The sequence below is a fragment of the Dasypus novemcinctus genome, chromosome 9 (genome assembly GCF_030445035.2).
Source record: "Dasypus novemcinctus isolate mDasNov1 chromosome 9, mDasNov1.1.hap2, whole genome shotgun sequence".
In the NCBI taxonomy this organism is placed as follows: Eukaryota; Metazoa; Chordata; class Mammalia; order Cingulata; family Dasypodidae; genus Dasypus; species Dasypus novemcinctus.
This window is the reverse complement of record NC_080681.1, coordinates 92,204,938-92,231,458: the sequence shown is the minus strand read 5'-3', so window position 1 is coordinate 92,231,458 and position 26,521 is coordinate 92,204,938. Positions and strand designations below refer to the sequence as shown.

Genomic DNA, 26,521 nt, shown 5'->3' with positions numbered 1-26,521 from the left:
CAAGTACTGAATCAAGAAAACACAATTTGAAATGATAGGAAAAGCCCTTGTTGGCCCCACTCCTCTTTTCTAGCACAATGTGCACCACCTGGTGCTCTCATTGTGGATCATTGGCCCAGATTCACAAAGAGCAGAGTAACCCTATATACATACTGGGGTGTCCCTATGTTGGTGGGAACCCGAAGGACTAAAACAAAACAATCTTTTCCAGTAAAACTTCCTAGAACTTGCCCTGCAGGCAGAAGCAGCTGGCTCATAGCTAAAGCAGGAAAAAAAACCACAATTAAATCCAATTGGTCTAGGGCAAAGGATTACCAGGTTCAAGACATAAAACAGAGCACCCCATAGGGGTCTACTTCGTAAGGAGAAGAGGAGCATTCAGATTTCTGTGAACAGGAAAACCCCTAAGGCTACAAATTCATTCCCAGGACAAGATATCCGCTAAGACAGAGGACACTGAAATTCCAACTTGGGCTGATCTTCTTGATAGGAGAACTAAGATCTGAAGGAGAGCAACAGCCAAAGAACAGAGCCAATTTGCAAAGACAGTGAAAGATAGTTTTTGCATTGGTTTGTTTCTTTGTGTTAACTCATGGCACTCATGGAAATCCCTGTCATATCACTTTCTAAATACAAACTTAAGAAACAAACAACTCAGGGGCTAAATCTCAGAGCTTAGACATTAAAATATGAAAATATGTAATGTGCAACAAAACATTACAAGACAAAGAAAGAGTAAATGGTGACCCATCCAAAGAAACATGCTAGGTGTCACAAAACAGGTTTCAATAACTTTAAAAAGATTGAAATTATACAAAGCAGCTTCTCTGACCATAATGAAATGAAGCTGGAAATCAATAAAAGGTGAGAAAGGAGACTAAATAACACCCTTCTAAATCATCAGTGGGTCAAAGAAGAAATTGCAAGAGAAATTAGTAAATATATCCAGAAGAATGAAAATGAGAACGTAACCTATCAAACTTATGGGAAGCAGTGAACGCAGTGCTGAGAGGGAAATTTATAGCCCTAACTGCCTGTATTAAAAAAGGAAGAAAGAGCTAAAATCAAAGACCTAAACTGAAGACCTGGAGGAACTTAAAAAAAAAAAAAAAAAGAGCAAACTAATCCCAAAGCAAACAGAGGGCATGAAATAACAAAGCTAAGAGCAGAAACAAATGAAACTGAGAACAAAAAAGCCAAAGAGAAAATGAGCAAAACCAAAAGCTGGTTTGAAAAGATCTATAAAATCGACAAGTCCTTAGCTAAACTAAAAAAGAAAAGAGAAGCAGCAAATACAAAAAACCAGGAATGAAAGGGGAGACATTACTACTGACCCCACAGAAATAAAAAGGATCATAACAGCGTATTAGTAAAAACTGTACACCAACAAATTAGACAGTGCAGATGAAATGGACAAATTCCTAGAAATGCACAAGCAACCTTCGCTGACTTTAGAAGAAATATAAGACCTTAACAAACCAATCACAAGTAAAGAGATTGAATCAGTCATCAAAAATCTCCCAACAAAGAAGAGCCCAGGATCAGATGGCTTCACAGGTGAATTCTACCAAGCATTTTGAGAATTAATACCAATCCTGCTAAAACTCTTCCAAAAACTTGAAGAGGAAGGAAAATTATGTAACTCATTTTATGAAGCCAACATCACCCTAATATTAAAACCAGATAAAGATACTACAAAAATAGAAAATTACGGACTAATAATCCCTGTAATGAATACAGATGGAAAAATCCTCATCGAAATACTTGCAAACTGAATCTAACAGCATAGTAAAAGAATCATACACCATTATCAAGTGGGTTTTATTCCTGGTATGCAAGCATGGCGCAACACAAGAAAATCAGATTAACATAATACACCACATTAATAACTTCAGGAAAAAAACACGATCATCTCAATTGATGCAGAAAAGGCATTCGAAATCCAGCATCCTTTCTTGATAAAAACACTGCAAAGATAGGAATGGAAGGAAAATTCCTCAACATGATACAGAGCATATATGAAAAACCCATACATCATACTCAATGGGGAAAAGTTGAAAGCTTTCCCTCTAAGATTAGGAATAAGACAAGGATGTGTGCACTGTTAACTACTGTTCTTCAGTATTGTGCTTAAAGTTCTAGCTAAAACAATTAGGAAAGAAAAAGAAATAAAAGACATTCAAAATGAAAAGAAGAAATAAAACTCTCACTATCCACAGATGATATGATTTTATATCTAGAATTCTGAAATATCTACCACAAAGCTACTAAAGCTAATAAACTAATTCAGCAAAGTGGCAGGACACAAGATCAAAACGCAAAAATCCGCAGTTTCTATACACTAGTAATTAGTAATCTGAGGAGGAAATCAAGAAAAAAATTCCATTTACAACAGCAACAAAAAGAATCAAATATCTAGGAATTAATTTAACCAAGGATGTAGAAGACCTTTACTCAGAAAACTACAAAACAGTACTAAAGGAAATAAAAGAAGACCTAAGCAAATGAAAGGACATTCTGTGTTCACGGATGGAAGACTAAATATTCTTAAGATGTCAATTCTACCCAAATTGATTTACAGATTCTATGTAATCCCAATCAAAATTCCAACAGCCTACTCTACAGAAATAGAAAAGTCAATTACCAAATTTATTTGGGAGGGACAGCAGCCCTGAATAGCTAAAAACATCTTAAAAAAGAAGTCAGAGGATTCATACGTCCTGATCTTAAAGCATACTACAAAGCTACAGTAGTCAAAAAAGCATGATACTGGCATAAAGATAGACACAGTTATCAAAGGAATCAAGGGAATCAAATCCAAATTTAGAAATAGACCCTAACCCTTACATTCAACTGATATTTGACAACCCTACCAAGTCCCCTTTACCAAGACAGAACAGTCTCTTCAACAAATGGTGCTGAGAGAACTGAATACCCATAAATAAAAGAATGAAAGATGATCCCTATTTCACTCCCTATACAAAAATCAACTCATGGATCAAAGTGCTAAATATAAAAGCCAGGACCATAAAACTCCTAAAAGATAATGTAGGAAAGTATGTTCAAGATTAGTGGGAGGAGGTGGGTTCTTAAGACCTCATGCCCAAAGCATAAAGAACAGAAGAAAAAAATAGATAAATGGGACGTCTTCAAAGTTAAACAATTTTGCACCTCAAAGGACTTTATCCAGAGGATGAAAACACAGTCTATGCAATGGGAAAAATATTTGGAAACCACATTACCAATAAGGGTTTAATACCCATGGTATATAAAGAGATACTATAACTCAATAATAAAGAGACAAACAACCTGATTAAAAAATGGGCAAAAGATTTGAAGACATTTTTCCAAAGAGAAAATACAAATGGTGAAACAAAAAACAACTTCCCCTGTACAAGAGCCTGGGTTCAATTCCCAGAACCTTCGAAAAACAAAACAAACAAACGAAAACTACAATGAGATATCATTTCACACCTAGCAGAATGGACATTATTATAAAATCAAAAATAACATGTAATAGAGAGGATATGGAGAAAGAGGAACATTTAATTCACTGTTGGTGAGAATGTATAAAGGTTGTGCTGCTGTGGAAGGCTGGTGGGTTCCTAAGAAGTTAAATATAGATTTGCCACATGACCCAGCAATACCATACTAGGTATATACACAGAAGAACTGAGAGGAGGGACATGATCAGACATCTCCAAACCAATGTTCACAGTGGCATTATTCACAATTTCCAAAAGATGGAAACAACCCAGATGCCCATGAACCAATGAATAAGCCAACTGAGGTATATGCACACAATGGAAATACTATGTAGCTATAAAAAGAAATGACATGGTGAAGCACATGATAACATGGATGAACCTGGAGGTTATGTTAAGTGAAGCAAGCCAGACTCAAAAGGACAAATATTGTATGATCTCACAATTATGAACTAAATGAGCAAACTCATGGAATTAATAGCTAGAACATAGGTCACCAGAAGACAGAATGAGGACAGAGAATGGAAAGCTGAATGTTAACCTGTACAGAATTGGTAAAATAGTTGTTTGTAAATGATAGAAATGAAAGCACATTTAAGTGTTTGTGATTGGCAGTGTTAATACATGGATATGATGGTGGTTGCAAGGGGAAAACCTAAGGTCATGTATATCACTAGAAGGAAAGCCAAAAATGAAACATGGGACCATACAGCAAAGCAAACCCTCTTGTGAACAATGAGTATAGTTAACAGTGCATATATAAGAATGTTTTTCTCTTAAACAGAGCAAATGTACATTAATGTTACAAGATGTTAATATAAGGTGACATGTGGGCAAAAATATAACCAAAGCAAACTATGGACTGTAGGCAATAGTATATGCTTCCACCAGTGGTATTTTTAAAAAAAAAGTATGTAAGTGAAAGAAGTCAGATACAAAGTACTACATATTGTTTGACAGCATCTATACAAAATTTAAGTATAAATAAATTTATAGAGATGGAAACATTAGCAGTTATGTAGGGAAGGGGAAAGATAGAGGGATTCAGAGGGGACTACTAAGGTAGAGGGTGCTTCTTTTTGGAGTAATGAAAATGTTCTAATACTGATTGCAGTGATGAATGTATAACTGTGATTATACCAAATGCCATTGATTGTACATTTTAGATGGGTTGTATTGCTTATGAATGTTTAAATAAAACTGATTAAAGAAAATAAAAAAGAAAGAAGGAAACCATGGAAGGCAATGGGGCAAAATATTTAAAGTGCTGAAAGAAAATCATCACCAATCCAGAGTTTTATATCTGGCAAGATTATACTTCAATAAATATGAAGAAAAAAAATTTTTTAAAAAGGAAAAGGAAAAAAATAACAAAAGTAGAAAAACATTAAGATATTCCCACATAAACAAAAGTCGAGACATTGTGCCACTATACCTGTCCACACAAATAATGCTAAAAAACGTTCTTCAGACAGATAGGAAAGGACATTAGAGAGTGGTTTGGAGTGGCATAAAAAAATAAAGCTCTGCAGTAGAAGTAACCATATGGGTAATTATAAATGTCAGAATTACTGTACTATATATTTGGTACATAATTTTACTTTTTACTTCATACACGGCCTAAAGCAGAAATACTTAAAAAGTAATGATAAATCTATATGGTTTTGGACATACAATATATACAGATAATTTGAAAAAGTACAACAGAAAGACAGAAGGGACACAGGGATATAATACAGTGTTTCTACAGCATAATGAGATTAAGTTGGTATAAAATCAAATAGGATGTTACATTTAAGTCCCATGGTAACCACAAAGAAAATATCTGAAAACTATATACAGAAGGAAATGAGAAGGGACTCAAAATGGTATGCTACAAAAAAATTTTTTAATATGAAAGTGCAAATTAATGGAAGAATTGACAGTCAAAATAGCTGTAAGACTTCCAAAGACCAAATAACAAAATGGTAGAAGAAAATACTCCATTATCAGTATAGTTATATTAAATGTAAATGGATTATTCTGCAGTCAAAAGTTAAGACACTGGCAGAATGGATAAAGCAAGACCCAACTATATGTATTTTACAAGGGAATCACTTTAAATTCAAAGATACAAGTAGGTTGAAAGTGAAAGGATAGAAAAATTATTCCATGCAAATACTAACCAAAAGACAGACGTGGTAGGAATTACTATTATCAGATAGAACAGACTTTAACTCAAAAACTATTAAGAGAGACAAAGGCCATAATATACTGATAAAGGGGTCAATTCAACAGGAAGAAATAATAATTAAAACATATATGCACCTATTGGAAAAGACCCAAAACATATGAAGCAAATACTGGGAGATTTGAAGGGAGAAATAGATGGTGCTACATTAATAGTTGGAGACATCAATGTACCACTTTCAATAAGGGATAAATCAACTAGACAGGAAACAGAAGACTTGAACAATACTCTGAAACAATTAGACAGGTAGAATTCTTTACCCAACAGTAGCAGAATACACATTCTTCTCTAGTGCACATGGGTCATTCTGCAGGACAGATATGTTAGGTCACAAAACATGTCTTAATAAATTTAGAAATACTGAATTCATACAATGTATCTTCTCTGACCACAATGGAATGAAGCTAGTAATCAATAACAGAGGGAGATATGGAGAATTCACAAATATGTTTATATTAGACAATACATCCTTAAACAAGCACTGGGTCAAGAAGAAATCACAAGGGCAATTAAGAAATATCTTTGGGCAAATGACAACAAAACACAACATACCAAACTTCTGGAATGCAGCAAAGGTAATACTGAGAGGGAAATGTATAGCTCTAACAGCTTACATTAAAAAAGAAGAGAGATCTCAAAGCAGAGGCCTAACCTCATAACTGGGACATCTAGAAAAAAGATTAGCAAACTAAACCCAAACAAAGCAGGAGAGAGAAAACAAAAAAGATTAGAGGAGAGATAAATGAAATAGAGAATTTTTTAAAAAGAGATCAACAAAATCAAAGTTAGTTCTTTGAAAAGATCAGTAAAATCAACATATTCTTAGCTGGTCTGATAAAGAAGGGAGGATGAAAAAAACTAAAATCAGAAATGAAAGGAGGATGGACATTCCTACCAACCCCAAAGAAATAAAAAGAATTATAAGATGATACTATGAACAACTGCATGCCAACAAATTAAGTAAGTTAGATAATAAGAACAAATTCCCAGGAACAAACTATTCTGAATCAAGAAGAAATAGAGCTCAATAGACCAATAACAAGTAAAGAGAACACATCAGTAATTTTAAATACCTCCCAACACAAGAAAGCCCAGGAAAAGATGACCTCTCTCATGAATTTTATCAAACATACCAAAAGAATTAACGCCAATCCTGCTCAACCCCTTCCAAAAAACTGAAGACAAGCAAACACTTCCAGACTCATTCTGTAAAGTCAACATCACCCTAATAATGAAGCCAGCTAAAAATGTCACAAGAAAATTACAGACCAAAATCCATTATGGACATAGATGCAAACGTGCTCAACAAAATACTAGCAAACCTAATCCAAAAGCGCATTAAAAGAATTATACAGGGGAGTAGATGTGGCTCAAGCAGTTGAATACCCGCCTCTCACATGGGAGGTCCCAGGTTCAGGTCCCAGTGCCTCCTGAAAAAAACAAACTAAAAAATCAACTCATGGAAGCCACTGTAGCTCAGTAGTTGAGAGCTGGCTTCCCACATATGAGGTCCCAGGTTCAAACCCCAGCCCTGGGAAACTCTAAAGAAAAAAAAAAAATTACACACCACAATGAAGTGAGAGTTATTCCAGGTATTCAAGGGTGGCTCAACATAATAAAATTAATGTAATATGTCACAACAATAGAATGAAGGGGGAAAAAAACACTTGATCATCTCAATTGAGGCAGAGCAGAAAATACATGACAAAACTTAGTACCCTCTACTTGGTAAAAACACTTAGAAAACTAGGAATAGAAGGAAACTTTCTCAACATGATAAAGGCCTATCTATATGAAACAGCCACAGTTAAGATCATACTCAATGATGAAAACCTGAAAGCTTTCCCTCTAAGACAGGGGTTCTTAACTTTTTTTTGTTCCATGGACCCTTTTGCCAGACAGGTGAAAACCATGGACCCCTTCTAAGAATGCAGTAGCAGATAGTTTTATGATATTCAACATCAGAGCTTGGAGAAAATAAAGATAATAAACTCATAGACCCCCTAATCCTGCTCTAAGCTGAGGAACTAAACAAGGATGGTCACTGTCAAACTGAAATTTTCACCAGAGCAATTAGGCAAGAAAATGAAATAAGAGGGAGCCAAATTGGAAAGGAAGAAGTAAAGCTTTCCCTATTTGCAGATGACATGACTCTATAAAGAGATGATCCTGAAAAATTCACAACAAAGTCAGCAAAGTGGAAGAGCACAAGATCAACACACAAAAATATGCAGTGATTCTATACACTAGTAATGAACATTTTGATGAGGAAAATTTTTTTTAAATCATTTTTTTTTTTAAGATTTATTTATTTATTTAATTCCCCCCCTCCCGCGGTTGTCTGTTCTCTGTGTCTATTTGCTGCATCTTGTTTCTTTGTCCACTTCTGTTGTCGTCAGCAGCACGGGAAGTGTGGGCGGCGCCATTCTGGGCAGGCTGCACTTTCTTTCGCACTGGGCGGCTCTCTTTACGGGGCGCACTCCTTGCGAATGGGGCTCCCCTACGCAGGGGACACCCCTGAGTGGCAGGGCACTCCTTGCGTGCATCAGCACTGCGCATGGGCCAGCTCCACACGGGTCAAGGAGGCCTGGGGTTTGAACCACTGACCTCCCATGTGGTAGACAGATGCCCTAACCACTGGGCCAAGTCCGTTTTCCCTAAATTCATTTATAATAGCAACAGACAGAATCAATTATCTAGGAATAAATTTAGCCAAGGACTTATACAAGGAAACTACAAAACATTACTGAAGAAATTAAAGACCTAAATAAATAGGACATTCCATGTATGCTCATAGATTGGATGACTAAATACTGGTTTGTTATTTTTTAAGATTTATTTTTTGTTTAATTCTCTCCCCTTCTCCCCCCGCCCCCCAGTTGTCTGCTCTCTGTGTTCATTCACTGTGTGTTCTTCTGTGGCCACTTCTATTTTTATCAGCGGCACCAGGAACCTGCGTTTCTTTTTGTTAGGTCACCTTGCTGTGTCAGCTCTCCAGTGTGTGCGGCGCCATTCTTGGTCAGGCTGCACTTTTTTCGCGCTGGGTGGCTCTCCTTACAGGGCGCACTCCTTGTGCATGGGGCTCCCCTACGCGGCGGACACCCCTGCGTGGCAGGGCACTCCTTGAGTGCATCAGCACTGCGCATGGGCCAGCTCCACACGGGTCAAGGAGGCCCAGGGTTTGAACCGCAGGCCACCTATGTGGTAGGTGGACACCTTATCCATTGGGCCAAGTCTGCTTCCCTAAATACTGTTAAGATGTCAATTTTACCGAAGTGATTTACAAATTCAATTCAATTCCAGTAAAAATTCTACTAGCCTTCTTCACAGAAATAAAAAGCTTATCATCAAATTCACATGAAGGGCAACAGGCCTAAATAGTTAAAATCATCTTGAAACAGAATAAGCTTGGAAGACTTACACTGCCCAATTTCAAAACTTATTGTAAAGCTACAGTAACCAAGGCACAAGGACAGACCAATGGAATTGAACTGAGAGTTCAGAAACAAACCCTCTTATCTACGATCAAGTAATTTTTTTTTTTTGAGGTACCAGGGGCCACCAGGGATTAAACCGGGGAGCTCGTATGTGGGAAGGCAGCGCTCAACCTCTGAGCCACATTGGCTTCCCTGAGTTTTTTTCATTTGTTTTGCTTGTTTGTTTTTTCAGGAGGCACCAAAAACCAAACCTAGGACCTCCCATGCGGGAGGCGGAAGCTCAGTGCCCAACCAAGTAATTTTTGAGAAGAGTACCAAGTCCTCTCAAAAGGGAAAGAACTGCCTCTTCAAGAAGTGATGCTGGGAAACCTGGATATCCAAATGTAAATGAATTACCTCACACTATATAAAAAATTTAACTCGAAATGAATCAATGGCTAAAATATAAGAGCTAAATTATAAAACTCTTAGAAGAAAACACAGGGAAGCAATGGATTCTTAGGCTTTACACCAAAAGTAAAAGCAACAAAAGAAGAAATAGATAAATAAGACTTGATCAAAATTTAAAACTTTTGTGCATCAAATGACACTATCAAGAAAATGAAAGACATGCAATATAGAAGGAAAATTTAAAAAAACATGTATCTGATAAGGGTTTAATATCCAGATCTATAAAGAAATCATACAACTCAACAAAAGACTTGAATAGACATCTCTCCAAAGAAGATGTACAATGGCCAATAAGCACATAAAAGATGCTCAACATTAAAGAAAAGCATATCAAAACTACAATGAGGACCAGGTGAACTCTGGGGATTTGCAGGTCTGTGGTTAAAATTACACTATTGGGAACGTTCCCTTGGCAAATATGGCAGGGGAAGACTGCTGGTTTAGAGTGCTGGATGTGTGATGTGTTGGGGGATGCATACAGGACAGGGTGCACCTGGGACAGTCTTCTATGGAATATTTAAGTGTTCATCTTGTCATAGTATATCAGTGGGTGGAGACCCATAAAATAAACTCCCATCCTGCAGAGTCATGCTTTCTTTTCAAACAGAGGGGCAAGAGTCTCTCAAGAACATAGGCAGTACCTAATAAAAGAAAACAGACCAATATGTCAAGCCCTCAAAATTATTGCAAGTAACTATGAATCTTATTCTTCAAAAAGTAAAACTTAGTGGTTCCACAGGTCCCAAGGGGAGGGGGAGGGAAGACTAGAATAGAAGGAAAATAGGGCATTTTTAGGGCATTAGAATTGTTCTGCATATCTTGCAATAATGGATACAGGCCATTTTTAATTTTGTCAAAATTTACAAAAGTATATGGTTCAAAATGTAAAATCATAATGTAAACCACTGACCACGGTTAGTAGCAATGCTTCAATATTTGTACATCAATTTTAACAAATATAGCATCCACATGTAAAATGTTATTAATAGTGGAGAGGGGGAAAGAGGTAGGGTGTTGGCTATATGGGAATCTTCTATATTCTCTCCATGAGTTTTCTGTAACCTAGAGCTTCTCTAAAGATAAAATAAAAAATAAAAAGACACTGGGGAAATATACACAAGAAAATGTCACTGTACATACAAGACAATAGATCTTACAGTGAAATATGGTGTATTTAGATCAAATAATATTGAGAATGATTGGGAAACTATTGATTATGCTGAGACAACAAGCAAAACTAGGAATATATTGTCATCCTACCTTCTCAAATTATCATTATATTCCCTGCTTGGCTAAGAACTTTATGAGGAGAGGGTATGGGTCTGTCTTGTTTATCACTGTTCTCCCAACATTTATCTCAGTGCTTGGAATGCAAAAAGTGCTCTCTCTCTCAATGAATGGCATAAATTGTTACAATGCAAATTAACCGTTCCCCACCTCACCAATCCTGATACTCTTCCACCCCTGTATTTTTCATCATGATTTCTCAATTTAGGCTTACTTATGCCTCCCTACTGCTCTGCCTATTAGAATAAAAACTTCAGGAGAGCAAAGAATGTGTTTTGCTCACTGCTGTTTCTCCAGCACCTTGAACAGAGCCTGCTATTGGTAGGCACCTAGTACTCATAAATATATGTACTCGTTCTTTCTACTGTGCTGTTTTAGTTTGCTAAAGCAGATACCAAAAAACAGGTTGGCTTAAATAATAAGACCATCGGATGGGACAAATTAAAATGATAAAATGGCAACATCATGGACAATTATGGGTATATAACAGAAACATTATATTATGCTAATTTCCTAGGGAACATTCCCATTCATGTATACATCCCTAGTCCAAGCCATAGCCATTTCACAACTCCACTATTACAACTCCAGCAATTCAGCATCTTCCTCTTGCACTGAGTCATTTTGTGAAATGCAAGTATCTTCCTTAACTACTACTTTGATTCCCTTTTCCTCACTACAGGCTGTCATATCAAAGTAACTTCCTTGATTTCATGCTTTTAGACTTTCTACTAAAATCCTTCTCTTTATCTAAATGTTCATACCCTAGCCTAACACTTCATTATAGTTAAAAGCATCCTCAATTATATCCATTTATACTTCTTTCTTACCAGGCAATCACACACGGAGTTTTCTCTAATTGGAACATTCTCTTCATTTCTATGCAAGCAGTTACACGTCTATGTCAAAATTTTGTCTGTCTCACCCCTTTTCCCTGAAGACCTTCCTGGGGGTAGCATTATCTATGCTGAGTCACTTTAATTACCATTGCTTTATCCAACAGACTAATTATTTACTATTACACTCTACTCTGTACTGTTATCAATAGTCACCAATGGTCATATTTATATTAATTATGTATGCTTGTTCTAAATGTGCAGAATTTTTTAAAATGAAGGGCCAATGGCTCACAAAATTATGCATATATAAAAAACTTTCATTTACTGTTATGACCTTAAGCACCGCAAATACTGGAGGCAGTAAAATGTAGTTATAAACAGACTCTGAAGGCATTGTCTTGGTTCAAAGCTTGGCTCTGGTACTTATTAGCTGAGGATCCTAGGATAACTTAGTGCATTATGTATATCTTTTCCATTATTTTGAGTTATTGTTAAAATTGATGAGTTAATTTGTAAAATCTTATAAGAGGCACAAAACTCAATATAATTAGCTATTATTACTATGAGGCCATGACTTCTATCCTCTACTTTCTAGCTGAGGAATTCAAAGCTCAAAAAATTTTAACAACTTGTCAAAAGTCACAAGAACTAGTAAGGTATAAAGCCAGAAGGGATATCCAGGACTTCTGGTTGAGGAGTCCACTTACCTCAACCATACTAAATTTTATTCAATATTTTTTAAGGTGATCAGATCCATTTATGATAAAGGAAAGTTATAAGAAGAAGAAAGAAAGAAGAAAAAAGAGCAAGAGACATTTATATACTCCAGGATTAAGAAAAGAAGAAAGGAGTACTATACTCACAGAACAGCTAACACGGACTTATGTTCACATAAATGGAAGAAATAGAACGGTGTGTCAAGAAACTGAGCTAAGAATATCAAGCTTTATTTTTCATGAAGATGCTGTAGCTTGTATTTGTTTAAATCACCTCTTTTTAGGAGATTAGAAAGCCTCTTCTGTTCCACTAAGAGCTCATCTCTCATCAAAATTTAAAATGTATAAAATGTTTTTATTTTTTACACAAAATTCTCGTGTTCACACATGGACAAAGGAGTAAAAAATTCCAGAAATTTAACAATGAATATTTAAGGGCTTTGACATATTTACCATTTACATTAAAAAGTCATTTTATGCTTTAAAAGTTTTCCACTGATAGGTCATGTTCAATTTTTGAGAAAATTTCAAATGTCTAAGACCATATTCAGAACAATCACTACTTGAATGTCCTAGGCATTTCCTTAGATAAAAATCAATGGTTAAAATATACTCTGTCCTAATAAAAATACTATATATTGCATAACCTTCTATCTTCCTTCCATTCACCCCCTAAAAAACAACCTCTAAATGAAAAATACAGACAACCCAGTTTATCAGGGCAGGAAATTGTATTTGTAAGAATACTATCCTTCAGAGTATTTGTTTAACTATTACATGTACTTTCCTTATAGCTGACCTCTTTGTACAGGTTCCTTTCCTAAGCTAACAACTAAGACATAGTTCAGCTCAAAAAAAATATCCATATGGTACCGAAAGGCTCTGGTACTGTATGCATATTTCATGGAACTATACCACAGAGGTAAACTGTTCAATTTTTACATGTTTTAAACTCAAAATGAAGAAAAAAAGATAGGCAGTAAAAATTAATCTAGTTGTCAAGTCAGCAACTAATGTCGACTTCCAAAAATAATTTACGTTCCAGAAACTTCAGAAGAGGACAAATGGTAGAGAAGACTACACATCCTCGGCCCTTTGAGATATAGATCCTTTTCCAAGTTGTTTATTGATGCTCTGGGTCATATAATGTGGACTTTCTCCTCTTCCTTTAAATTCTGGCAACAGATGCTGAATATGTTTTGAACTCCAATTTTTACATAAAGTCCACAAGCTAAGATTGTGTTCAAATGCAGAGGCAGGAGTGCAGCATTTAAGCCTCAACTCTCCTAAAAGCATAACAGACATACCTTGGAGATACTGCCAGTGTGGTTTCTGACCATCGCAATAAAGCAAGGATTGTAATAAAGTGGGTCACATGAATTTTTTGGTTTTCCAGGGCATACTAAAAGCTATGTTTATACCATACTATAGTTCATTCAGTGTGCAATAGCATTATGTTAAAAAAAAACCATCAATGTACATACCTTAGTAGAATGTGACACAGAGACACAAAGTGAGCAAATGCAGCTGGAAAAATGGTGCCAGTATACTTGCTCAACACAAGGTTGACATAAACCGTCACATTTGTTAAAAAAAAAAAAAAAAAAAAAAAAAGGCAGTATCTGCAAAGCTTGATAAAGTGAAGTGCAATACAACAAGGTATGCTTGTACATATACAGCTCTTCAGCATCTCCGTCTTAAAATTATCTCTGTTACTAGAAGCCAATCCCACAACAAAGCATTAACTTCTTAAACTGTAGTTACTGTAAAGCCAAATACAGTTCTGGCCTAGGAATTCACCCTTGACTCTATACAGCTTTAAAACTGCCTTATTCAATTTCCGCTGCTGGCTCCAATATATCTGTCTGGCTAAAACCCCATTGCTGCTATTCTTCATAGGCTTGCATGATCCCAGTCTAAACCCATTTTTGATGTCTTTATTCTTTAGGTTGGGAAGTTTTATTCTTTACCAAGAATACATAAAATAAGTTTATCTGACCAAAGATTCTCACATCTTATCCTCTTTACTTTGCCCAATGTATTCTACACTTACTGACATCTACTACAAGTCACAGAAAATGCAAAACACTGGAGATACAAAGTATGGTACTCTCTCTGCACTTAAGGGGATCACAGTCCAATAAAAGAAAACACAGAAATAAATAATTACTATAAAGTGTGAGAAATTCTATAAAAGAACTTTGTAAGAATTCTATGGCAACATGAAGACGTGAGGAAAGGCTTCATAATGTGATTAACAACTGAACTCAGTCTAGAGGAAGAGTAGGGTGTGTGTGCGTGTTAGTAAACAGTTTTTAGTTGAGAAACTGGAAATGTAGAAAGAGTGAGGAAAGCTGAAGGGTAAAATAATGCCTGTTGGCAACCAAAGTGTTGAATAAAATATTACTGAGATAAGCAAGTTAGAAAATCAACTATAGTTCTTTCTCTTTCATTCTTGCAAATTAATTTTAACCATGAATTCGCAAGTAAGAATTACCTTAAACACAACACATCCACTTAGAGATTTTTGTTTACAAAGCAATTATTACATGGATAAAGCAGGAAAAAACATTTAGAGTACATTCAGGAAAATTCAGTGTAACCAGACTGAACACATGCAATGGAAGGGAATGGTTTTTACATTAAACTAGTCCCCAACATTGCAGATGCAGAGGATAGAGTACCATAATAAAACTCAAGAGACCTGGATGCAAGTTGCAGTTAGACAATGGCTGTGCCCTACTTAGGAAAAAAATCTGTTCTTTAACTTCCTAAACTGTCCACTTCACTCAAATAAAATAATGCACCTGAAAAGTGCTTTGAAAAATATGAAATGCTATACAAGTATAAAATCTTTCCTTTGTTATAGTTAAATTTGCTGTATTGGAAATTACCCTTTAAAATCTATATTTTAAATCTATATTTCTGACATATAACGCTGTCACTCTAAATTTATGATAAAGAACTTTTACCCGTTCTACAGATCGTGCCCTCTTCTTTGGCCGGGTAGGTAGTGCATCTTCCTTCGGATTGGTGTCTATTGCCCAATAGGAACCCTAAAGGTAAAGAAATAAATTATATTAACAGTATATTACAGGAACCTTAAAACATTAAAATGGATATTTACAATTTCTGCTCCAAAAGCAAATATTTTGAAAATAGAAGAATGGAGAAGTGGCATGAGAAGAAACACCAGTTTTGAATGAAAGAAAACTAAAGTTTGAGAAAAAAGTCCATAATAACTAGATTGACAAAACGGGGGGAAGGGAATCTCATAATCTTAACAACACAAACCCAATAACTTCTGCCACAGCCAAATTAAAAAGGTAAAGTATCAACTCAACACATTTTTAATATCTAATTCTTAACTGAACAGTGTGATAGTTACGGTACCATAAAACATTCAATTACAAAAGATATTATAGTTTCTGTACCCTGGGAGCTCACAAATCTAAATACTAAGTGAAATAATTTATAAAGACAAACTTAAACTGTGAACGCATTCTATACATCCTAAGAAGCAATGAACTGTACACTGCTTATTCTACCACAATTTTTAAAATATTTATTCTCTCTTCTGATACAAGGTCTCATGCCATTCCTTCAAAAATATGTATTGAGTATCTACTATGTTCTGGGCACTCAGAAATTACATCCCCTCAAAAACATATTCTGAAAAGCACAGATAGTATAGTTTGCACATATAATACAGATGAGGGGATCAAAGCTCAGAAAGCTAGCGGTTTGCTCCCTCAATTACCCTAACTCTCCAAAACACACATATTTGCATGCACGCACATACACTTTTGGGCAAAGAGATGGGGAGGACACCAAGAAAGGAAAAAAGGGGAGGGAAGGAGATATGCCTCTTTCAGATGTGGCCTAGCCTTACAATTAATCCCAGTGATAGTATTCAAGTCCAGTCTTTGACTCTATCATTTCATTAATCCTCATGGTCTGCTTTCTCAGGTAACATTTGACAATGAGGGGAAATACAGTGCTCATCTGTCACCCTACACACTTTATGACTGATATGAACTATCTGCCTATAGCTGAACACAGCATGTTTGTTTCATGCCTAACATTCTGCTCTCACTACCAGTAATACCTACCCTATCAATGACAAACTCATATTTTACCTTCAAATTTTAGCTCATGTTATCCAAATGAACTCACATTCACTACTCTCTCCCTCTGCAAGGTCTCTATTATTTTCATACATTTAGACCACTGATTGAACTTACATTACAGTTTTGTATATAAATCTGTAACCCCATCTAAGCTATGAGCGCCTTAGACAGGGACTGTGTTTTATTCATTTCTAAATCCAGTGTCAGGCACAGATCAAAATGGAAAAAATGGAAAAAAAGTTGTTGAACAAACTATACACAAAGTATGTAAGTATACAGGTACAGGGAATGATGCCAGGCCTTCCAAGATTCTAGTCTATCTAAGGACCCGAGCTTAGCTTTCCACTTCATCATCCAGCCACTGCTGAGGCATTTCTTCCAGGTTATCTTTTCTAAGTGGCTACCATATTTCAGTTAATTAGTCTATCAGACCTAATGTAAAATTACATTGAAAAATGTAGATGTTGCAGAAAACACCAATTAGTAGGTATGGTTAGCAAGTTTCAAAATAGACAAATTAAGAGAAAAAAATCAGTTCTTACAAACATTGAAAGCAAAACTAGAGGAAAAGTACTAAACTCACTGGGCAATAGTGAAAACCAGTATTCACAGAGAAAATATACTCCAGTGTTTAGTTTTGTTTTGGATAAGTGTGTATATGTGTATTAATCTGGGGAAACCACTTATACAAACTTTAGGCCAATTTGTTATTAAACATTTTAATAAAGCTGTTAAAACAAATACACATCTATTCTTCCATACAAAATATGACTGGCTGTGGACTGTCATAAATAGATCAACAGGGAAATTTTTTTTCAAAAGCCTAATGCTATTCATTATATATACACGAAACACAATGACAAATGTAAACACTAACTCACAAAGTAAGTTGTGAAATCTTCAACCTAGTGGCTCTGGATAACCTGTTATCTGAGTTTACGTATGTATGAAACCAAAGGTTGGGATTAAAAGACCTTGAAAGTATCCTTCGACTAATTTTAAAAAGCAGTAACCCTTCCTACCCTGTTAGACAATATATCTCACAAAAAATGTGCTGCTTATATATAGCCATTCAACAAACTCTCAACCCAATTTCCCCCCAAAGGCAGGCCTACTCCTCTAAGCTGATGTGGAACAAGTAGGAAACAAAGGACTTATTTTGTTTTCCTTAAACCAACTTTATTCAAGTATATTTAGACAAAATAAATGCACCCATTTTAAATGTATAGTTCCATGAACTCTGACAATTGTACACAGTCATGTATACTACACCAAAATCAAGACACAGAACTTTTCCATTTGTTGAATATATATGTGGGTCTATTTCTGAACTATGTACTCTATTCCACTGATAAGTCTATCCTTATATCAATACCATTCTATCCTGAGTACCACATAGAATGTCTTAATATCAGGCAGATTAAGCCCTACAACTTAATTCTTTTTTAAAATTGTTTTGCCTTATCTAGGTCCTTTGCATTTATACGAGACTCGGCTCATCAACTTTTTTTCAAAGGCCTGCTGGGATTCTGATTGGCATTAAATTGACTCCATTGATCAATGTGGGGAGGAATGACATTTTAACAACACTGAGTACTCTACTCTACAAACATATCTCTCCATGTATTTTAATTGTTCTTGTATTTCTAGTCATAATGTTTTATAGTTTTCAAGGGATTGTTCAGCACATATTTACTTGAAATGTATTCTTAAAATACTTCAATATTTTGGATGCTATTGTAAATAGAATTGCTTTTGTTAACTTTCTAATTGTTGATGGGTAGCATTAAAATGTTCATTTTTTCATATATTGACCTTGTATCTTATAATCTTGCTAAATTTATTTATTCATTCTAGAAGAGAGGTTCTTAACCTTTTTTGTTCCATGGACCCCCTTGTCAATAAGGTGAAAACCACAGACCCCTTACTAAGTCCACACTATACTGTGTATCATTTTATAAATATATCGTACCCGCACCAACACATTCCCACAAGAATTTTTTTTTTCAACTCAAGCTCACGGGCCCCTGGAATCCATGGACCCATTATAGAACCCATTATAGAAGTCTTTAAGAACCCATTATAGAAGTCTTTCAATAGATTCTTTAGGATTTTCTACATACACAACTATTTTGTCTGCAAATAAAGACAATTTCACTTATTCTTTTTCTATCTGTATGTCGTTTATTTCATTTTCTTGCCTTACTCCACTGGCTAGGATCTACTGAATATTGACTAGAAGCACCTGAGTACAAACATCTTGGCCGTCTTCTTAGAGGAAAAGCATTCAGTGTCTCACCATTTAAGTATGATATAAATGGTAGGTTTTTCAAAAATACCCATAAGCAGCTTAAGCAAAATCATTTTTTATTGCTAGTGGGCTGAATGAGTGTTGAGTTTTATCATTTTTTTTTCCTTATACCTAATGAGATGACATGATTTTCTGCTTTCTTCTACTCATACAGTGAACTGCATTGACTGATTTCTAATTTTAATCTGCACTGCACACCTGGAATAAATCCCACTTCATCATGATGTATTACCCTTTTTATATATCACTGAATTTAATTTGCTAGTATTTTATTAAGGATTTTTGGGTCTATTTTCATGAAAAATGCTGGTCTATAGTTTTCTTGTTATTTCTTTGCCTACTTTTAGTGTCAGGATAATACTGGCCTCATGAAATGAGTTTGTAGGATTAGGTATTGCTTTTTCCTTAAAGGTTTCAGCTTCTGGTTTCGTTGTTCTTTATTTTCTATTTCATTGATTTCCACTCTTACCTTTATTATTTCCTTCCTTCTACTTACTTTGAACTCAATTTTCTAACTTCTTAGGGTACATGCTTAAGTAATTGATTTCAGAGCTTTCTTATTTTCTAATAAGCTATTTCCAATATGCTACTTTTTTTTTTTTTTAAGATTTATTTCTTTCTCTCCCTTTCTCTCCTCCCCCCCACCCCCACCCCAGTTGTCCATTCTCTGTGTCTGTTTGCTGCGTGTTCTTTGTCTGCTTCTGTTGTTGTCAGCGGCACTGGAATCTCTGTTTCTTTTTGTTGCGTCATCTCGTTGTGTCAGTCCTCCGTGTGGGCGGCGCCATTCCTGGGCAGGCTGAACTTTCTTTCATGCTGGGCAGCTCTCCTTACGGGACGCACTCCTTGCGCGTAGGGCTCCCCTGCGCGGGGACACCCCTGGGTGGCACGGCACTCCTTGAGTGCGTCACCACTGTGCATGGGCCAGCTCCACATGGGTCAAGGAGGCCCGGGGTTTGAACCGTGGACCTCCCATGTGGTAGACAGACACCCTCGCCACTGGGGCAAGTCCGCTTCCTCCAATATGCTCTTAAGGCCACCCAGGGAATGGTTCACTTAATTGCTATACTTTCCACCTTCTACAATTTCCATTTTGTTCTATTTTATGGATTCCATCTCTCTGTTGAAATTTTCTGTTCATTAACTATTTGAATGTCTTTTATTTTAATTCTTTGAACATATTTCTAATAGCTGCTTTGAAATCTCTAACACCAACATCTGAGCCACCTGTTTCACTTGATTCAGGAGCTTTGATAACTACAACCCTTACCAGAGCCAAACTGACCTTAGTCTTTCTAGTTTCCTACCCTTCTAGGAAAGCTCCCCATGAAGATTTCCCTGAGAAATGCATTTGCTGAATTCCAACAGCAAAAGTACTTCAGTATTTAGACAGCCATCCTGAGGAGACCATCTATGAAGCCACAAACCTAGATACAAATCCCTGACCTATTACATTCTAGTTGGGTGATCTTGGACAACTTACCAAATGTAATAAACCCAAATTTGTATATTATAATATTAAATACATTTTATATATTCAGTTTTCCTGTATAGTTTCCAGGAAAACTATATACATTTTAGGTATATATACCTAAAATGGCTAATACTTTTTGAATGCACCCAATTGCTCATCAAATATAATGCATGAACCTAGAACAAACTGATTACAGATTGCATATCTCTAAAATGATCTACTTATTATTACTTCTGTCTCTTTTCCTTATACTTTTACTATCAAAATACAATACCATGCTGGAAATTGTATGTTCTGCCATGGCCCAATGGGTGGACTGGGGGAGAGTGTCAACTACAATGTAAACCACTATCCATGTGATGCAGCAGAGCTCCAAAATGTATTCACCAAATGCAATGAATGTCCCAAGATGATGAAAAAGGTTGTTGATGTGGGAGGAGTGGGGTGAGGGGGTTGGGGTTATATGGGGACCTCATGTTTTTTTAATGTAACATTTAAAAAAAATAAATAAAGAGAAAAAAATACAATACCAATTTAAGATTTCAAATACATCTCTAATAGATTCCAGCTTCCAGCTTATTATTATTTCTGGTTCTTTTCGTGCCTGCATTGTAAAAATGCAACACATATGAAAATTTTGACAGGTCATAACTTCGTTCAGGGGCAGCCATCTCTGTTCCATAATTTTAAAAATATTTTCATATATAGATATTTATAACTACCAAGTACAATGATCAATCCAATTAACTTTTTTCATTCCTATTTCATCTATTTCATTGCAAGCACTTCTGTATACACACCAGCCTTCAGGATTTGTCCATATCAAGTAAAATTTGGGGCATAAACATCATAAAAGATGAAAAAAATATTATCACATGTCCTTTTAGCAAAACAGGATGATTCAGGTTCTTGTCACAAAATACTGCATGATGAAATCTTCCTTGTTGAATGACACTGGATGAGAATAGCGCATATCTTTTTAGTCCTTAGAAATATATCTTTAATTCAATAATTTATGGGTTTGAGAAAAATTAAGATATCATTAACCCAATTTCATCATCGTAATTTGAGTCTAGAATGTAACTATCTGACTCTGTATTCAACTTCAGAATCAACTGATAACGATAAATCAGCTTTCACCGTCAATTTTCATCTCTTTGCCAATATGGGTAGAAAAAGAAAAATTCTAACTTCTCGAGTATGTTCAATGAAAGCCAAAAGAAAAAATGACTTAAGATGGTCTCTCTAGACTTAAAACGTTCTGAAAGATGATACAGTGTTTTAGGTAACATAATAAGAAAACTGAAGGATGATGTAATAATAATGATGATTTTATTATTGCATCTTTCTTCTAAGCCATTCAGGCATTCTTCTGTATTCTTGCTATTATAGTCTTTGGCACAATGAGAGTAACTGATGGGTAATGATGAAATAATTCTTAGAATGATAAAATTAAGATATAGGAAAAGTAAGATCACTAAGATCCCATTAATGCATCTCAGATTTATCAAAGTAGCCCAAATGGTCATTGCAAGATAGAACAAGTTTTATTCTGTTTTTAAAAAATACACACATTTCCATTTGTTCTTTAGAAGACATCTAAGAAAATGTAAAAGTCATAAAATATTAATCTTTACAAATGATCAGAACTATTCAAAACAGATATTCAAAAACTAAATTAGGTCCAAAGGACCCTATAGAACAAATAAAAAATATATGCAGTATTCTATCCTCCAGTATTTGGCCACATAGTGTTTTGTATTATCTTACAATAGTCTTCTATCTCATCTCCTACAATTTCCAGCAATGAACAAGCATACAAATACTTGACAAATGCTATATTTTAAGGAATTAAAAGGACATGTAGGGGAGTGGATGTGGCTCAAGCAGTTGAGGGCCCACCTCCCACATGGGAGGTCCCAGGTTTGGTTTCTGTTGCCTCCTAAAGACAACAAGCAAGCAATGAGCAAACAATGAGCAGATACCAAGCAAAAACATCAAGCAGACTAGAAAAAATAATAAGCAGTTAATGAGCAAGACAATATGCAAACAACAAACAGACAACGAGCAAAAAAACAAAAAATCGAGCAGGGAGTAGATGCAGCTCAAGCAGTTGAGCACCCACTTCCCACAAGGGAGGTTTTGGGTTCAGTTCCCTGTGCCTCCTAAGGGAAAAACAAACAAAGAGCAAAAATAACTAGCAAAGAGATGAGTGAGCCACCTCAGGGGTGGGAAGCAAGGACCTTTAAAATGATATACGGCTTTTTTTTAATTACTGAAAATATTTATGCCTATTAAAATTAAATAATTTGGTTAATTCCAAAGTTATATCCTTTCATTTAGCATTCATTGAAGTCCTACTTTGAGCAAGAAGAGGCAAATAAAGACAAGTAACAACTAAAATATTTTTAATGAGACTTATTATCAAAAAGATAAAACACAAGAACAAACTGGGAAGTGGATGTGGCTCAAGCAAATGGGCTCCTGTCTACCATATAGGAGGTTCAAGGTTCGAGTCCCAGGGCCTCCTGGTGAAGGCAAGCTGGCCCATGCGGAGTGTGGGCCCGCATGGTGACCTGGCCCGCGCAGGAGTGCTGGTTCACACAGCAAGCTAGCCCAAGTGAAGAGCCAGTGCAGCAACTTGATGCAACAGAAAGAGAAACAGAGAGGAGAGGCAGTAAGAGTTGCAGCAGACCAGGGAGCCTCCATGAATCTGGATAAGGAATTCATGCTGAAATTCAGGATTCCCTTCCCTTATAAATGTAAGGATCACACCTCAGTAGTATTAGCGATACCTGAAAATCATTGATTTTCGTATCACATTAACAGTTTTTGCAAATATCCAAAAAGGTCATTTATTCTTTGTTGCTTTCAGTCTTATTATTTAATGTGTTGACAAGGAGCTATACAGATTACTGTATGATAAGTTTGTTTAAATATTTTTATAAGTATTTCAAGACAACTAATTTTTTAAAATCTTGTGTTTTTGTTTATGAATTTAAAAATATAATCCTGAGAAGGGATGCACAGGATTCACCAGAACTGACAAAGGTGTCCATAGTATAATGAAATGTTAAAAACTCAGGTGCCAAAGACATGTGAGAGAGGAGATAAAACATTAAGAAACTTTTCATTTGACTAGGCAAAAGAAAGGAAATGGTAAGACCCAAGTCAAGAGAGGTAAGAAAATTAAAAATTATTCTTTTTTTTTGCTATTTATTTTCCTTTAATATTTTAGGTGACATGCTGATTCAAAGTTTTAATTATTAAGTCATAAACCCTAAAGTCATTAAAAATTTATTATTGATAAACAATCCACAGTTCAAATTCTCAAGGGCATTTATAACACTTTTAACTTCTCTATAAACTATCACAACTACACAACACTGAAAGGCATTGTGCCAAAATACTCAATTTATAATCATTATTTATTTAAAAGAAGGTTTAGATAATGAGTGGGCCAGAACAACGTTCAAGAAATCTCAATCTCTGTACCTAATATACTATATTGAAACTGTTCGTTTATAAATCTTATTCCCTCACTAAACCAAAAGTTTTAATGAGAGTGACATCTTATTCATCTTTGTATCTCCAAAGCTGAGCTCCATACCTGAGCTCCACACCTGGAATAAAGCTGTAACTCAATATGTTTACTAAACTTAACTCCAGTAAATACCCTATTTGAAAACACATTAAAATACTCAGAACATCCAGTGCTATATGAGCCTATATATACTATATGTAGAGCTCTACACACACACACACACAAACACACACACCGGTCCATTTTATTTCCTAACTTAAAAGAAACAAAGGATAGAAAAACATCCATATTCACAGATTAGAGAACTTAATATTGTAGGTAATACTAAGTTGGCAACATTCCTCAAATTTGTTTTTAAAGATTCATTAATTAATTTATTTATCTCCCCTTCTCCCCTTCTCTCCCTACCCACCCCGGCTGTCTGTTCTCTGTGTCTATTTTGCTGTGTCTTCTTTGTCCACTTCTGTTCTTGTCAGTGGCACGGGAATCTGTGTTTCTTCTTTGTTGCGTCATCTTGTTGTGTCAGCTCTCCATGTGTGCGGCACCATTCCTGGGCAGGCTAACTTTCTTTCACGCTGGGCGGCTCTCCTTACCGGGTGCACTCCTTGCGCGTGGGGCTCCCCTAAGCGGGGGATACCCCTGCGTGGCACAGCACTCCTTGCGTGCCATCAGCGCTGCGCATGGGCCAGCTCCACACAGGTCAAGGAGGCCCAGGGTTTGAACCACGGACCTCCCATGTGGTAGACGGACGCCCTAACCACTGGGCCAAGTCTGCCGCCAACATTCCTTAAATTGACCTACATTTTGCATTTGATTCAATACAATCACTATCAAAATTCCAGCTGGTCTTTTGCATAAACTGACAAGAAGATCCTAAAATTCATATGGAAATATGAGGGACCCAGGTAAGTCAGAACAATCTTGAAAAGGAAGAGGCAAAAAAAGTCCCTGGCTGTTACAACAAATATCATACAATGAGTTGGCATAAAGAATAGGAATTTATTGTCTGACAGTTTTGAGGCTAGAAGTCCATAACTGAGGCATTAGCAAGGTGATGCTTTCTCCCCTAAAATCTGTGGCATTCTGGGGCTAGCTGCTAGCAATACTTGGCCTTTGGCATTTTCGCCACAAGTCAATGTATGCACACACAATGTCTTCTTTTTCTTCTGGGTTCCAATGACTTCCAGCTTCTGGCTGTTCTCCGTGACTTCTCTCTCTGTGTACAATATAAGGATCTCAGCTATAGTGGATAAAGGCCCACCCTCATTCAATTTGGGTATCCCTTAACTAAAAACATCTTTAAAGGTCCTGTTTACAAATGGTTTCACATCCACAGGACCATGTGTTGGGACCCAAACATGCCTTTTTGAGGGGATATGATTCAATCCCCAACAAGAACAAAGTTAGAGGAGTCACAATTCCCAGTTTCAAAACTTACTAATTAATAATGGCACTGGCAAAATTGACTCATACATTTATGGCCAATTGACTTTCAACAGAGAATCAAGACAATTCAATGGGGAAAGAACAGTTTCTTCAATAAATGGTGTGAGAGAATTGGATATCCACATGCAAAGAATGAAGCTGAATTACACCCCCCGCCCCATTCATTCCACATACAAAAATTAACTAAAAATCTATCTAAGATCTAAATTTAAGAGCTGAAACTATGAAGCTCTTAGAAGGAATGATAAATGTAAATCTTTATGACCTTGGGACTTCTTCAAGAACACAAGCATCTAAAGAAAAAAATCAGATAAAAACTTTTGTGCTCTAATATCAGGAACTGATATCTTGTCAAGAAAGTGAAAAGACAACCCACAGAATTGGAGAAAATATTTTCAAATCATTTATCTGACAAAGGAATGCATCTAGAATGAAAGAACTCTAATACCTCAACAATGAAAAGACAATCCTGTTTTTAAAAAATGGAAAACAGACCTGAAGAGCATTTCTCCAAAGGAGATATATCATGAAATAGCACTTCATATCCACTAGAACAGCAATAATCCAAAAGACACACAATAACAAGTATTGGCAAGGATATGGAGAAAAACTGTAACTCTCATACATTGCTGGCAGGAATGGATACACAATGGTGCAGCCACCTTGGAAAACAGTCTGGCAGTCCCTCAAAAGATTAAAACATAGAATTACCATAAAGCCCAGCAATCTCACCCTTAGGTACATAATCATGAGAAATGGAAATACATAACCCCACAAAATGGTGTATATATGTGGCTACTATTTATAACAGCCAAAAAGTGGAACAATCAGTCCATCTCCTGGCAAATAAGCAAACTGAGGTACATCCTGATGACAGAATATTACTCAGCAATAAAAGGAATCAACTATTGATACATGCAACAACATGGATGAATCTTAAAATAATTATATGTAATAGGTGAAAGAAGCCAGATGCAAAATATCATACAATGTATGATTCCACTTACATGAAATGTCCAAAACAGGTAAATATTAGGTTAGTGGTTGTCTGGAGCTTGGGGTGGGGAGGAAGCGGGGGTCAGAGAGAGGTGAGTTAATGTGGAATGATTACTAATAGTTACACATTTCTTTTTGAGGTGATGAAATGAAAATGTTCTGAAATTAGATAGTGGTGA

The 26,521-nt window shown here is 35.9% G+C and overlaps 1 protein-coding gene across 10 annotated transcripts in view; it reads right to left on the bottom strand.

Annotated features, from left to right (window-relative positions):
* FOXJ3 (forkhead box J3) overlaps window positions 1-26,521 on the bottom strand; it is a 153,707-nt gene that overhangs the window by 33,424 nt on the left and 93,762 nt on the right. For all 10 annotated transcript variants that reach the window (XM_004477415.4, XM_071217511.1, XM_004477417.3 and 7 more), the window contains one exon: window positions 15,417-15,500. In XM_004477415.4, coding sequence (XP_004477472.1) covers window positions 15,417-15,500 — 84 coding nt within the window. The remainder of the gene's footprint in view (window positions 1-15,416; window positions 15,501-26,521) is intronic.